Here is a 15130-nt window from a genome sequence, read left to right on the forward strand (position 1 = left end):
TGCAAAAAACAACTAACACCTTTAATTTGTTTCTGCATATAAAAAATCACCAACAAAGCCATGTCTGCATGTATGCACAAATACTCGGACAGATTAGACATGAGAGCTGTCTAATAACAGCTAGGGAGGAGACAAACCTTCAGGAAATAAAGATAATTTTGCTATTTGTATAGAATAAGTCAGCCACAGTCAGACACACGTTAAACCACAACAATTAGCACAAATTTTCCAGAGCCTTAGAAACTACTTTATGTCAGTAAAAACGCTTTGTGGCCTTAACAGTTGAGGCAGTGGGTGGAGTAAAGGCAGGCAGGCTTGTACTAGTCACCTCCTCAGCACCTCCATGTAAACTGTCCTCACTGTCTTAAAGCCTGCAGTCTGCGGGAGCATGGGCACGTAAATGCAGCACCTATCACCACAACTGGTTATAACTGTTTAGCTTATTTTGTGGTAGTCACTTCAGGTAAACAAATATGAGACACATTCAGTCAACAACCAGTCTTGCATTTTCCATTTTTTGTCCTGCTTAAAATAATCCAGCTTTATTATAGCCATCACAGTTCCTTCAGCTTTCTGCAGCCTGAGATCTGCACATCATGCACCTCATCTTTCATCTGACCTTGTAAAAGCCATCTACAGGACCCGCCCCCCCCCAAGGAGACTTATGAAGCTCAAGGGTGGAACTTAACTTTGCCATACAACTGCATCATTTGTAGGATGGCCCCAGAACTTTATTTGTTACCATGATTGTTGTGTGACTGTGCAGGGCAGTACCTCCCCTGTGTGGGTAACACGCTGCAATACAGTGACTGGCAGATGGAGGGGCTCCCCCACACCCATTTAATGCAGGGGGCTGTGTCCGCCTGTGCATGTGCCTGCTTCTGGAAACTGGTGACCCTTCGCTATGTCTCTGACACGCAGGCAGACCTAGGTTTGTGTCAGACTTCATTTCCCACAGGCCGCAGCCACCTCTCCTTGTCCCGCCATGACTCCCGCGTATTTAGAAGGATGCCTTCTAGTGCGAGAGCTGCCCAAGGCCTTTTCTACTTCCGCCACATTACTCAGTATCAAATGCAAAACCTACTTAGAGCAGCCGAGGCAAGACAAGGTGGAGGGCTGGCTCAAGCACTAAGCAAAGGACTGGAAAGCAACCACCAAAGACAAGGGAAAAAAAACTTGTACAAACCGACAGCACAGAACAAAAATCTGATCTCACCATTCCCAGCTGAATAGCAATCACTAGGAAATGGAAATGACTCAAATGCGAGTGCACTGGCTTCTAGTTAGTTTCTGCATTATAAACATCTTGTGTATCAAAACTTTAATTTCAAAGTCCGTGAATCCTTTCCACTAAACTTAAAACTGCAATATGCCAAACAGTAATGTTAACTGTCTCTGTAAGTAAATATGCCATTTATTTTGTTCACTATAAATAAAGAACAGCATTCAAACCTCAGACATTTCCCCTCTACAGCCACGCAGTGCCTGGCGATCATGAGACCACAGGGACCTGTATTTTAAGAACAACATTGAGGACCCGAGTCAGTCGATGTTGCTCTTGCTGAACTACAGCATTCACAGAAAGCAAACACCATAACCAGATTTGTTTGAACTGGCGCGTATTTTAGGCTTATTATTATTTTACGGTATTCTCATATCTCTCATTAATATTAACTTTTATTCCAAACTGACAGCTTAAGTTCCTGCAAAGGCAACGGCTATGATATACAGAATTACACTCGCATAGGAGTAAAAGAATACTGTGCCATTACAGATGCACCTAATACATTATCAAATGTTTTTCTTTCAGTTAGCAAATCATTGTTTGGTTTATTACTATGCTTAATTTAAAGAGTACACGAATAAGTACATGTTAATAAGTAAACTAATGGCTGACTAAGGCATAGGTAATTAAACACTCCAAGTGCTTCTGAAAACATTGCCTTGCAGATGTAATTCCAGTCTGTGTGTTTAAAATACATATTCCAAACTGGATATGGAAAAGATACTTTTGCAAACTGGAACAGAAAAGATACTTTTCAGAAGAATTTATCATCACTTTGAAGACCAAAGGCAGATAAAACCTGCCTTCTGTATGTAAATAAAACACATCCTGAGAACCGCAGAGCCTACCCTGAGCCAAACACATCCCTACCTACAGCATGAATGCCATGAGTTTTTGATGCTTACACAAGGATAGAGTTTCTGAGGGACTAAGCCCAGAAGCCCATGGCTATAGCCTTGCTCCTAAAACAAAGACATTTGTGAGAAAAGGCTTTATAAAATTCCATCATTCCCAGCATCCTTTTCCCTTAAATGCTTCTCTGTCACATTAGATTAGAAAAGGAAAACAAACACAAAGGCAAACAAGAGAGATTTTGGTTGGCAGGCTTCTCCTTATTCATTTACTGTTTATTATTGATTTTTGTGCCTGTGCAGAAGGATCACGTGTGCACTGGAGAGAGGACGATGGTAATGTACAGAGGGCTGTGTATGCCAGGGAGCTCGTGGCCAGAGCAGCTGTCCGTGAGCTCTCTGTGGCTGGTTTTTGGATTGCTGGTTGTTTATCTTAGATTAAGAAAGTCTCCAAAGTTCAGCCTGGACTAAACCACAAACACCAGCTCTAGGGGTCCACTGCCAAGATGCAAAGGGGTCATAACTCTGAGTGGAAGAGCTGAGATCCCGGGGTGGGAAATGCCCTCCCAGTGAACCAAGCTGCGGCATCCACAGCCACAGAGCCATTCTGTAACAACCGAGGGGCGGCTGCTCTCGCTCACACCGACAGACACCACGGGCCACGACAGCCCCGCAGCACAGCAAAGAGCATGGCAGCACCCAGACCCACATGCTGCTGCCATCTGGCAACAGGAACCCCGCTGCACCTAGGGCAGAACAGATTTTTAAGGAAGATATTGTAGGATATTTATTTCAAGCCTGTATTACTAGCTCACCTAAGGAAAGTAGCAAACAATGCCAATTAGTCCTGCACGTCACTGACTCTGAACCCCAAATGATAAAGGTGTAACCTCAAACACAAGGGGGACAGCACTGTATTTTATTATATATACATTACTAACAAAAATATCATATACAATACAATATAGATCAATATATTTTGTACATATCATATAACATATTTTATATGTTATTGTATATACTACTCAGAAACAAAAATAAAAACAATCGCCCAATAACAGTATTGTTTCATAATCAGTCATTGCCAGTTTGAATGTGGCCTGAAGCAAATTGGGATTTTAGATCCACCTGACTTACAGTAGAGTAGAATAGTACGTGCAGCACCCAAAGTTTTCAGCGAGTGATTTATTAATTACTGGGTGTGGCTTATGTTGTGCAAAATTTGTCACATCGTCAGAAAGCTTACGATATTACAGCTTCAAGAGTTATAAAAACGTGTGGCAAGAGAACTGATTAAAAAGTTTTAAACATAAAAGCAGCTAAGAAAATGTACAGATTAGGTTTAGACAGGTCAACTTCTTTTCATGCTAAGAAAACTAGCATTCTTTTTTAATTTATTTAACCTATACTGCCATCAGTTCTCAGCCTCTTGATACCTGTCATGTTTCAAATCCAGGAAGGCAGCAAACATGCACAACAATTTCAGATTGCTAGGAGGTGTATGAGAGTCATTCATGCTATATACCCTCTTCTGTTGAGACTAATGTAAAAAACCTCTTGGGGCAACATTGTCATTTTCTTAACTGAGTAGGGGCTTTACCAACTGCTTCTTCAAGGAGACCAAAGCTGCAACACAGAGACTTTCTCAAAATAATAATGGGAAGTTAATTTCAATTCCTACCTCATGATACCAGTCTGTCAGCTCAGGCCTTCAAATAAAGCTGTATCAGCCCTGACATGTAACACTTGCAAGATCTGGAATGTTCAAAGATTTCCCTCTGCTTTGGTGAGGACAAAAGGAGGAGAAATAAAACGATATCTGAAAAAGTCAGACTAACCTATAACTTAAGATCTGTATAAAAACAGTTAAAATATATCACAACAAATCCAACAAACCAAGACTATTTCAATGAAATAAATAAGGACACAGCAAGGTAAAAAGCAAGATATGGTAGTTTCCAAAGTGAATACTTATTTCATTTTTGAATGGGAACAAAATTGCTGAATGTGAAGGAAAAAAATAATTAAAGGACAAGAAAAGAGACACTGTGACAGGAGAAAGCAAGATATAATTCAAAGGACTTAACATGTTCAAGACATGGTTGAGTGTCAGATTAACAGAATGGACAAAAAGCAACTTGCTGAAGGAAATTTTATTTTTAAAAGCAAGCCCCATATTGAGACAGTTTTAATAAACTGTTCAACCTCCCCCAACTATGCCAGAGTACTTCATATTTCTGTTTTTAAAATGTAGACCAAATCTACTGAAAACTTTTACGGTAAGCATAAATTAAGCAATGGAGGTACATGAAAAAAATAGGATAAAACACAAAATAAATCATGTCAGGCCAATCAGATATGGCCCTTTAAGAAAAATATTCAGTTCTCTTACCAAGAAAAATGTGTAGCTCTAGACTATATGGATTTCACTAAAGTGCTGTAGAAAGCTGGTTAAAACAGGAGACAGACAAACCTGCAGCCAGCCTGGGAGCGCTGGATGGTGGAGAGCACATGGAGCTGCCAACTGAGCCCAACAATTTCATTACCAAAACCAGGAGGTGCAGAAGGCACCTGGCATGAGCGGCCAGAGACACCAAAGCAAAGTTAATGGGGCAAAAGGCAAGGAACCAGGAAGGGAAACTATTTTCACTGGAAGGTGAGAAGGATTAATTACACTATGTAAGGCAGTCAGTGAAGCCTTATTTTGGCAAATGATGGAGAGTGTACAAACCCAGTTGCGAAATGGCCAGAAAACTGAAAGAATAAAGTACTACCAGCAGAATCAAGGACATCCAGCAGTTTTAGGAGAACACATGAGGACAACTCAATTGACTCCATTTTATAAGGGATGGACAGGCAAGGAAAACCTCATATGAATGCACTGGGAACCTGTCTTCAAGGTGGTGCTGTTGCTTCTACAGGTAGAGAGCTGTCACGAGCACAAATATGTGCAAGCCAGCCACAAATACATCAAAGCCAGAGTGAGAGCAAAGCTTCTTTACACGAAAATTATGAATTTCTGGGAAAAAAATCTTTCAGTGCAGCAGTTTATGGGAAGATAATATAACACATGACTAAATGTTGGAGTCGAGGACCCAGAGAGGCCTGTACACCTCTCCAGTGCCACAGCGCAGCCCCTACACACTCCTCACAGGAGGACATTTAGGGTGGAAAGTCCACCTTCTGCTGAGCCACTGACAAAACACTCTCAGCTGTAACACAGGCCAAACCCTCCTGGCCACGTCTGAAGGAAACCCTGCGGCTTGGATACTTTCAGAAATCATGGAGCGATTCAGAGCTCCTTGGGACTTGTGTTCCCCACAAGACTATGTGGCTTTTGGGGTGACTGGAACACAGCTGTCATCAGCACTTTTAAGCCCGAAACTCTTGACAAGAATATCTGGGAATATATAGGACAATATTAACTGCTAAAGCCATTCACTTGTGCTTGTACCAGTCCTCCTTTGTCCTGACCCAATGAGCAGGACAGTCAGCCACAGGGACCAGAAGGCACTTTTATAACCACACAGCACAACACAGGAGCCTACTCTGAGCAGGCAGATAAATCTAGCAAGTCAAGCACTATAGAGAAAGCACTTCTGGCTTCTAAGATCAGTAACTGTGCATCAGTGCAGCTCTGCACAAGACCTCCTCAGGTCCTTCTCTTCACAGGGAGGGCTCATCAGCTCAGCTGCAGCATCCTGCTGCTGCACAAAGTTGGCTTCTGCTCAAGAAGTTTCTCGAGCCTCTCCCTGGGACTCTGTGTCCCCGGCACTGGGAGCAGAAGGCCAGCTGCAAGTCTTCTCTGACAGGCTCTGGTTTAACCTTCTCTCTGAAAACTGAGGAAATCACTAGCCTGGGACTCTAAGCCGAGATTTGTGTAAAACATACCAGATGGGTACACTGCTATCAAGTTAACTTCAGTATTAAAAATAGCAAAAGAAATTTCACATGGAAGATTAAGTGCATTAGTGTATCATATAACCTTGCTTCAGACCAAGCCACGCTGTAAACAATTTTCAGACCTCAGCATAAACATACAGAACATGTCATGAAAACATTTAGTTATGTGAATTTCAACGTCTATGACCCTCTCAGGTTACAAGCATATTTTCTTGAGAAATAAATGGCTGCCTTACAAAATAAGATGACTATGATAACAACATTTCTTGTGCCTTAAATCTGATCTCTGAGTGTCTTGCCACTATGCACAAGACCCTGCATTTCAACCTAACAGCCTTGACATTTAATAAGCCAAGTTTATTTGTAGAAAGTGAGCTGGAAATTAGTTCTCATGGTTGCAGCTGGCACACTACACAGAATAGGAACCTTAAAGATGACTGCATTTCATTCTTGCTCCATAGCTTTCTTCCTTCTAATTGATATATTTAAGTGCACTTAATCGCTTAAGCAGTGAGTCTACCACAGTGTCAAATCTTCAGTTCAGACTTCACAATAATAAATCTTTGTCTTCTCTCAGCAGCTGGCGAGGTTTGATTTGGACTTTGAATTTAGGGCCTTTCCTCAGGCTTAACAGTTACAACTTGTTTGTTATGTCTGCGGAAAGCATGACATTACCTCTTGTCTTTAAATGCTTTATCGCTGCTTAAGCTTAGTGTTCTTGGTGTTAAAATTGGTTGCCCTTCTGCAGTGCCTGACTAAGACACACGCACAAAAAATTCCAATTAGCCTGCGCTGGGATTTCACAAAGCAATTTTAACTCATTAGTATTTACACAGCATCACTGATCCACATGACACTTCACAGACATGAGGACAAGCTGGAGTTTATAACACAATCTTTCAATAGATGCCTTCAGTGCCACAAAGAGTTAATTTAAAAACAGGTGGAAGGAACCTTCAGCCACGCCCTTTAACAGCCAACTGAGGAGTTACAGCCCCACAAGCACCTCATATTCTGCCCACAGGACCAGGATAGGCATTATCCTAAATTCTATGACAGATGGCTTAAGAATGTTCCTGAAACATTCCTGGTAAAAAAGGGCAAAACTTAGGTACGATCATCAAACCACAAGAGGAAAAACAACCTTTGGGCAGAAATGAGTGGGGACTCTATCCCCCATATTGCTACAGGCTCCCCGCAGTACCTTAGTAAAATATTTAGGCTCAAGTCTTTGAGAATTCATGCATAATAAATACCTGTGCAGTAAAGCCCTGGATCTATGCTTGCAGAACAAACTAAACCACTGAAGGTTTACAGGATCAAGGTCTCATTTCCCTTTGCCTTAGTTCTCCCTGTACAGTTCAATAGAACTCTCAGTTGTATTCAGCATTCTGAGAGGTATCTAGAGCAGGGCCTGATTTTGCTAAATATAAAATACCTTCTTAAATAACTAGTCTTGGATTAAAGAAGGTGAATCCTTACTTGTTGTGACAAACCCACAAAAGACTTCAATAGCTTCTGACAGCAATGTTCATTCTTTCAATCCAGAAGAAACTGCTTTGGCCCTCCAGCCTAAGTCACCACTTAAGTGGTTTTATTTGCTTTTCCACTTGCCACAAGACAAATAATTCTCCCTTAAGCACAGGGCTTGCCAGCTGCCTGAACAACACACAGAAACCTTGGACTCAGAGGGGGCCTACTCTCTGGCATGTGCACAAAAGTCCTGGCACATCTGGGACTACGTGCACAACATACCTGCACACCATCAGCAAGTGTTTTTAGCTGGGTGTGGGGGTTTTTAAACCTCAGCATGAGAATGTTTTAACTAGTCAGTTCTCCTGTTTACTATGGGCCATTAGATTTCACTCCCAGTTTCCCCACTGAAGAACCTGGCAATCCTTATTACACTGAGGGTCTTAATACTATGAGAGCCAAAGATGAAGAGGCGTAACATCCCTTGCCATATCACCTGGGTCCAAAAGCACATCTTCAAAAATCTCTTATACTTAGCAAGTGCATTCCTCTGGGTTCAGGTTGCAGCCACCACCTTTTTAAGATCTGTCTTCCCTATATTAAAACTTCTTTAGTACCTACTGCTTTCTTCCCACCACAGAGTTTACAGCATAAGCAACCACGTCTCTATTAAAGTGAGGGCACTGCACGCAGCCATGTCTCACAGCCAGGCTGCTTCTTTAGACCACTGATGATTTGGGCCCCAATTCTGACAAGTTAACATGAATTTTACCTCCAAATATTAGGATGCTCACTATATGTTTGTCAACTAGATTAAAGCTCTTACACCTCCTTAACTACTGTGAAGTAGCTTCACTGTGAAACAGAGATAAAGAGCTTGAGCTTCCTTAGGCCAATAGTGTGGTTTTGCCAGACTCTCCATAGCTCCTCCCAGAGAATCCATTTTAAAACACAGACAGGTAATTCCCTCCAAAATCCCTGTTTTATCAAACATCATCTTCCTAATTCCTGTCAGATGCTGCTCTCAGGCAGGCATCATGACCTTCTATTTTTCATTAATGTACAGCTTTGACACAGAATTAAGTAGTTTTCTCTCTTTTTTCAGCCCTTGAGGCATTGACACCAGTTAGCACTTCTTTTGTCTTTCACAAATGCAAATTTATGATCTGGATTTTTGCATTTGCTTTGCAAAATAACAGCAAAAATATCTATTTAAAGTTCTTTCCTTAATTTAGAATGGTGGTATTTTTGCAGCTGCTCAGACAATTAGGGCCCATGACCCCTGTGAACGACTGGGGGCTTATGTTCTTTTGGGCTAAATTTGTCCAGGCACTGAGTGGATGCTTTGGGAAATCCCAGTACATATATGCAGTTCTAGGAGCATTTCCGCAGGCTTTCATCAGCACATAGAGGACATTAGACTTCAGTTAGAAGCTGGCAGTACAGCTCCATGATGTATATCAGTCAGTGTTAACAATAAGCTCACTCAAGATGTTATCAAGTATTATTTTGAAGGCTCTGGGTTACACATTTCCCCTGAAATACTGACTACAAATCTTCTAGAGCTTTTGCAGTAAGAAAGTAAATTTCTTAAAAAAGTATTTTCTAAAAACCTTGCATTTCCTACAAACTTCACTCGGATTCCAGCATGTGATGCTGACTGAAAAATTTAGCTCAACCAAAAAGTCAAACTGGTGAAGAAATGTCAAAATTCATAGAAAACAAGTACCATTGTATACTGCATCCACTGGGCATTGATCCAGCAAGTTTTGATATGGCTTTTCCCCCAAGAATCCCCAGTTCAATCTACAAAGATTTGTCTACTTTTTGTCAAAAGTAGCATAATACATTCATGCACATCATAATCTCGTCCATAAAAAATTAGTTTCCAAGTGTACCATGATGAAAATCCACATGCTTAAAACATTTAAAACCTGTTTTATAATAACCTCCTGAATATTAGCCTACAGCAGTAAAAATGTATTCTTGCAAAACTCAAAAAGGCAGACCGAAATACCTCTAACATCCAAACCCTGTCTGGAGGCTCAGCAGCAACTACAAATGCTTTGTGGTGCTGTAAGTGATATAACTGAAGAAAGAGATTAAGCAGTTAAGAAAACACTGTTTACTTTAATTCCACTCAGTAGAAAATAAGATCATTATTTAGTAAATATTTAATTTATATTCTAAGAAATTCAAAAATTAATGCAAGTGATTTTGGGTCAGTAAGCAAACTATCTATCTGTAACTGATTCTGTGAATTTCACATGCAGGATTGATGCTGACTTTGACAGAAGTGGTCATGCATTTGAAATTTTACCTTCAACAGTCAAGTTCTTAAAAATACCCCAAACAAATGTACATGGCACTTGCAGGGAGTTAAGAATTCTTCCATCTCCTTCAGTGCCATGAGAGTTTTGCTCCAACTCTTCTGTTGACTCACTTCTGCAGCTCACACAGCAGAGGCTTACAGAGAAACCCATCACAAGGATGGCAGATTGCTTTGAAGAAAAGAACCAAACAACCACTAGGAAGTCTGCAAAACTAAAACTAACTGTCCTTCAGTTCTTCTCAAAAGAAAGATTCTGTTCACTGGTTTTCAAACTATTTGAAACTCCCTGGCCCTTGTCAGGTTAATGTTTTCCAACCCTCATGATTAACTACGCTAGCCTAAATTTATGAAGGGGAACAATACCTCCTGACCAGCTGTGAAGATGCTATCACAGCAAACACACCTCAACACGCTCAGAGGCCCAGCAGGCACTGGAGCCCCCCCAGGCCAGGGAAGACATGCTCCCAGGCATCCAGTCCCCAGAAAACTCTTCTGTCTTAAAGGTGGTTTATTACTGCAGTTTGCGCACACGCAGCTCCACGTGGCCAAATTAACAGCAGCAGGAAATAACTGAAATTAGTTAAATTTTACTAACAGGCAAATGTTTTCTGCTGCTACTTGAATTTGAGACCATGGGAACGAAAAGATACTTTTTTCTCACACTGTGGCTTATTGGGGCACATTGCACCAAAGCTCAGTATAGATCGGCAGTCAGGAAGCCCAGAGAGGGAAGATCAGGAAGATGAGATGAGCTTCGCTGACAGCAGCCATCACCCAAAGAGAGGCTCCATCTCCCACAGTATTTCTGCTAATGAAATCACCCTCAGCTTTCTTGCCTGGTTTAACACATGATAGTTTCATAAGATGTGTCTTTTCCAAGTGCTTTGCTTCCTGAAGTCAGTGCAATGCATACACTGGTGAACACATCTGAGCTGGGCCAGGCTGACTAGAAAAACCTCTCCATTTTGTGTCTCCTGAGAGATTCTTGGACAAAGAGAAAGGGTTGTTATGCTAAATTTACAGGACTTTGAACATGTTCACTTCACCCCTAGCCACACAAGCTACAAGGGTAAGTGGGGACCTGGTGATGGCCAGTGCTGCCAGCCCTGCTCCACACCAGCCTCTTCCCTCTCTACATGGCCAGCACCATGCAGAGTATTTCAGGTACTGGGCTTTAAGAAGTCTATTACCTGATCACAAATTCCACATTAATTAAAATTCTAGCTATTTATTTCAGTAGGAATGTCATAATAATATTTTTTTAAAATCTGTAATAAAGAAATATACCTTCTTCCTCAGATAACAACTCTGTCCTAGCCAAAAGGTGATGTAGTCTTGCTCTTCCAGCAGTGGTTACCCTGGGCTTGCTGACCTCAGGGGCCTGGCAGGACAACTTTACCTGTTTTCTTCCATTCCGCAAGCTTCTAACGCTCCCCTCTCTAGCACCTCAGCTGGTAACACCACAGGGCTTGCTCCAGCACAGCTGGATGATAATACTCCACAGACACCAATGGAGCCAGACTCAGCCCAGAGCTCATAGCCGTGTATTTATTCTTCACACTTTTAGCAAATCAGTTTATCTGATTTCTCTACCCTTGGCAAGCCAGAGGTTTCCTCCTGTCTCCCTTGTCACAAGCCAGTCACACTTATTAAATTAAATTCATCTTCCTGTTGTACTTTGAAAGGATAAATAAAATCATCAGAAACTGTTTAACTTCAGTGCCTCTTTCCTTCTTAGGATTCGACTAGAAATCCAGATACTTATGTCAGGAAAAACATGCACAGTTTTAGAAGAGGTGTGTCTTAGTTCAGATTAGTGTGACACTCAGAAATTGTGCAAGTGCCAACATGGAAAGAAAATACAGCATGTTATATAAAATAGGTATGTTTAATTATTTTGGAATAAGATTATAACATCCTCTTACTCAACTGCTTATTCTGTATTTAATATTCTAGCCTGGTGTATTAAGTGTCCTCTCTTGCTTCCAGGCTAATGGTATGGCACAATAGTTCAAACTCTCCTATTTATAACCTTATTATTTGATCTGGACATCAAACTTTAAAACAATGGGAAAAAAACCCCAAAACAAAACGATGAAACATCACAATCAGACTTAACATTAATATTTTCGTATGACAGACAAGATTCCCCTTTGGGTATATCAGAGTAATGTACTCCACCAAGGACACTGAAATTACGCTTGGCCAAACTGAGGACCTTCAAGCCTGGAGCTCACTGAAACACATGGGATGACCAACAGGCACCAATGCTCGGGTGTGCACATCTGTACAACATCGAAAGAGGGAAAAAAGACCCCGCACTTCTTTTTACTCAGACTTTCAGATACAAGTGATCAATCACCCAGCTATCTGGTGAAACCATCTGCAATGACTGTGACTGCCGGTGGCGCACAGCTTGCTGCCCTGTCCTTGCCAAAAAGCTATTTAAGGCTGCATGAATACAAGTGATTCCTATTTCACCATCCGATTTGAAGACTTTCAGATATGCAAATCCCAAAGGTTCCTTTATCAGCTGTTCCAAGTTTGCTAAAAATTAATACCTGATTATGACAAAATTGAGTTTGCCCTCTCCTTCTAGTCATCAATTCTTAGAATTCTTTACATCATTAAAAGGCCATTTCTTTCTCTCTCTCCATGTCAGTACCACCTTACTGTAATCTTATTCTGATGCTTCTCTCCAGCCCTGGAATAATTTTTCCACTATCTTCTCCAGCTTTTGCACTTCCTTTTAAAAATACTGACACTAGTCATGGAAAAACAAAATCATACAGCAGTAGCAAGCACCAGGTCCTTGTGGCAGGTGCCCTCCCATACATGCCACACTAGTCCTTCGTATCACAACAGCCCACTGCGGACTCTGTTTAACGTGTTTGATCTAAATCTTTAAAACCTTTCTAAATCACTATTTCATGAAGAACAAATCATACCTATGGAACTGCAGTTTTTTAACTGGCTGCCTAAGCCTGCCTCTGCTGGTACTGAAAACCAGTTTGTTTGACCTCAACTCACCAACAGATCCAGCTTGCTCTGGGAAAATACCCAGTCATTGTTTTTAATCACCCTACTATTTCTTTATGTCACACAGAAGTTTCAGTAGCAACATTTACACATTTATTTTCAAATCACTGAAATAAATGGGATTGGTATCACATCATTAGTTGCTGTGGTACTTCATGATCAACCTTAAACTAAAGGCAGTAGGATCCAACTGTAATCAGCTGGGGAAGACCGTCCACAATAAATTAAATCTGTTTTAATTCATTCACAAAAATGTTGAAAAACTAAACAAAACAAAAAATTATCATGTTATTACTGGTACTGTTTTTTAAATAAATTCCGTTTAGGAACAGATGATGCATAAAGACCATATTGTGCCTATCATTCTTCCCGATAACTCATTTTCATCAGGCATTTTGAGACTTTCTTCAGCCTTGTTAAACTCCTCAAAGATTTCATACTGTCATTTTACTTGCATTTTGAGATATTTCAGTAAACCCCAAGATGACTCAGCTGGAGTAACACTTCAAATGAGAAAGTGCATCAAGAATTAGTTTGTTCAAACTCAGGAAGAAATCAGAGGGGGTTGATTAGGTCTCAGATGGATGCCTGTGATTTTCTGCAATAGTGAAAATTATAATATAAAGCACTCTGACATATCTGCTTGACAAGCATGGCCTGCAATGTTTACCTGGAATGTACACATTATATAAATTATTAAGAATCAAGCAACAAGAATTACTTCCTGTTCTAATCAGTGTGCGGCAATGTCAAAAGAAACAGGATATTGTCCAAAGACATATTGTGAAATTTTGACCAAAATTGCATTTGAAATTTATAATTTATAAACTCAGTTTATAATTACGTTTATGCTTAAAGTGAAAGCTGCCATATGCTAAATCTTCCTTTTTTTTTTAAATTCTTCTTTGACACTGGAATTGCCAGAGGCTTATCAAATGAGAACAGGCCAGAGGGATGGGTGAAAAACGCTCAGATAACGTTTGACTTCCCAGCAGCAGGGATGCTACATGGGCTGCGTCGCATTGACTCCAAAACTAATTTGTCTTCCCAAGCATGGGGGCTGGGGGGGGCAGAAAATAAACTATCAAAGTAGATGGGTAGGAAAAACAAGCAATTTCAAGATAAAGCCATAACTGCCCAATCCAGACCAGCCAACAGTAAGTTACTGCTGATCCAATACAGCGGTGGCACACTACTTTAGAGAGTGGGAGCACCCAAAGCAAAGTCCATTGCAAGAGTAATAATCTTCCAGCGAACTTGCACTCTTATTATTTATTATCATTCAGAAAAAGTAGCTGAGATCTAATTTTTATCAGAAACACAATTAAGGTTTTAATCCTGTTTAGTAAAAAAGCTTGAGTACAACACGAACAGTACAGAGAGCTGCAGCCAGCACTGGAACACCCGCGGGGGCGGCGCTGGGCGCTCCCTCACGGGCACCCCCGGCTGAGCCGCCCCCGGGGCAGGGCGAGGGGGCAGATGGTCACAGCCTACCTGTGGTTAAATTGTCATTGATCTTCAGCGGCACCCTTAAGATGTAGACGAGGAAGAGCATGATGAAGAACCACAGTGTCCAGAGGTAAGTCCAGGACCAGACGATGCAAGACTTGAGCTGTTCCAAAAAGCCCGTCCCAGCTTCAGCCATGTTTTTTTGAAAAGAAAAAGAAAAAAAAAAAAAAAAAAGGAAAAAAAAGGGGGGGTGGGGTACGGATGGACGGCGGAGTGTGGGGGGAAACCAGCCCGAACGCCGCTCGCCGCTGCCACGGGCTCTCAGCGTGTCTGTGGGATGGTTCACCCCCCTCTCGCTGGCCGGGCCGCCTCTCCCCGCCCGCCGCACGCACCGCCCGCCGGGCGCTGCGGGTGCCCCCGGGCGCTGCCGGCTCTGCTCCCGCTCGCCGCCGAGGCCGCCGAGCCTCGGCGAGGGCTGCCCCGGTAAAATGGACTCCTGCGAACTCCCCTCCGGCCGAGCGGGTGGGGACGTGCTGCGGTGGCAGCGCCGGACCTGCCCCCAGCCGCGGTCGGCCGCGCCCCGCGGCTCGGCCCCTGCGCTCGGCGCCCCGGCCCTGCCCGCGCCCGCCCCGCCGCGGGAGCGCCGCGGGAACGGCGGAGCCTGAGGGGCACGGCGGAGCCTGCGGGGCACGGCGGCGTGCGGCGACAGCAGAACCGGGGCACGGCGGGGAGAAAGGCCGCGCAACTTTTTTCCCCCTCATCTTTACGACCTTGAACAATGATTTCTGACGGCATTTT

At 42.3% G+C, this 15130-nt stretch overlaps 1 protein-coding gene across 2 annotated transcripts in view; it reads right to left on the minus strand.

The window, feature by feature from the left end:
• The window catches only part of ST7 (suppression of tumorigenicity 7), a 141193-nt gene extending 126546 nt beyond the window's left edge, over positions 1-14647 (minus strand). Inside the window, exon 1 of one of the 2 annotated variants that reach the window (XM_040061972.2) lies at positions 14378-14647. In XM_040061972.2, the coding sequence (XP_039917906.1) occupies positions 14378-14528 (151 nt within the window). In that variant the 5' untranslated portion in view covers positions 14529-14647. Of the gene's footprint in view, positions 1-9832; positions 10005-14377 lie in introns of those variants that run through there. The other variant, XM_040061971.2, reaches the window with a different exon arrangement.
• Between the last annotated feature and the right edge of the window lie 483 nt (positions 14648-15130).

The sequence above is a fragment of the Hirundo rustica genome, chromosome 4 (genome assembly GCF_015227805.2).
Source record: "Hirundo rustica isolate bHirRus1 chromosome 4, bHirRus1.pri.v3, whole genome shotgun sequence".
Lineage (NCBI taxonomy): Eukaryota > Metazoa > Chordata > Aves > Passeriformes > Hirundinidae > Hirundo > Hirundo rustica.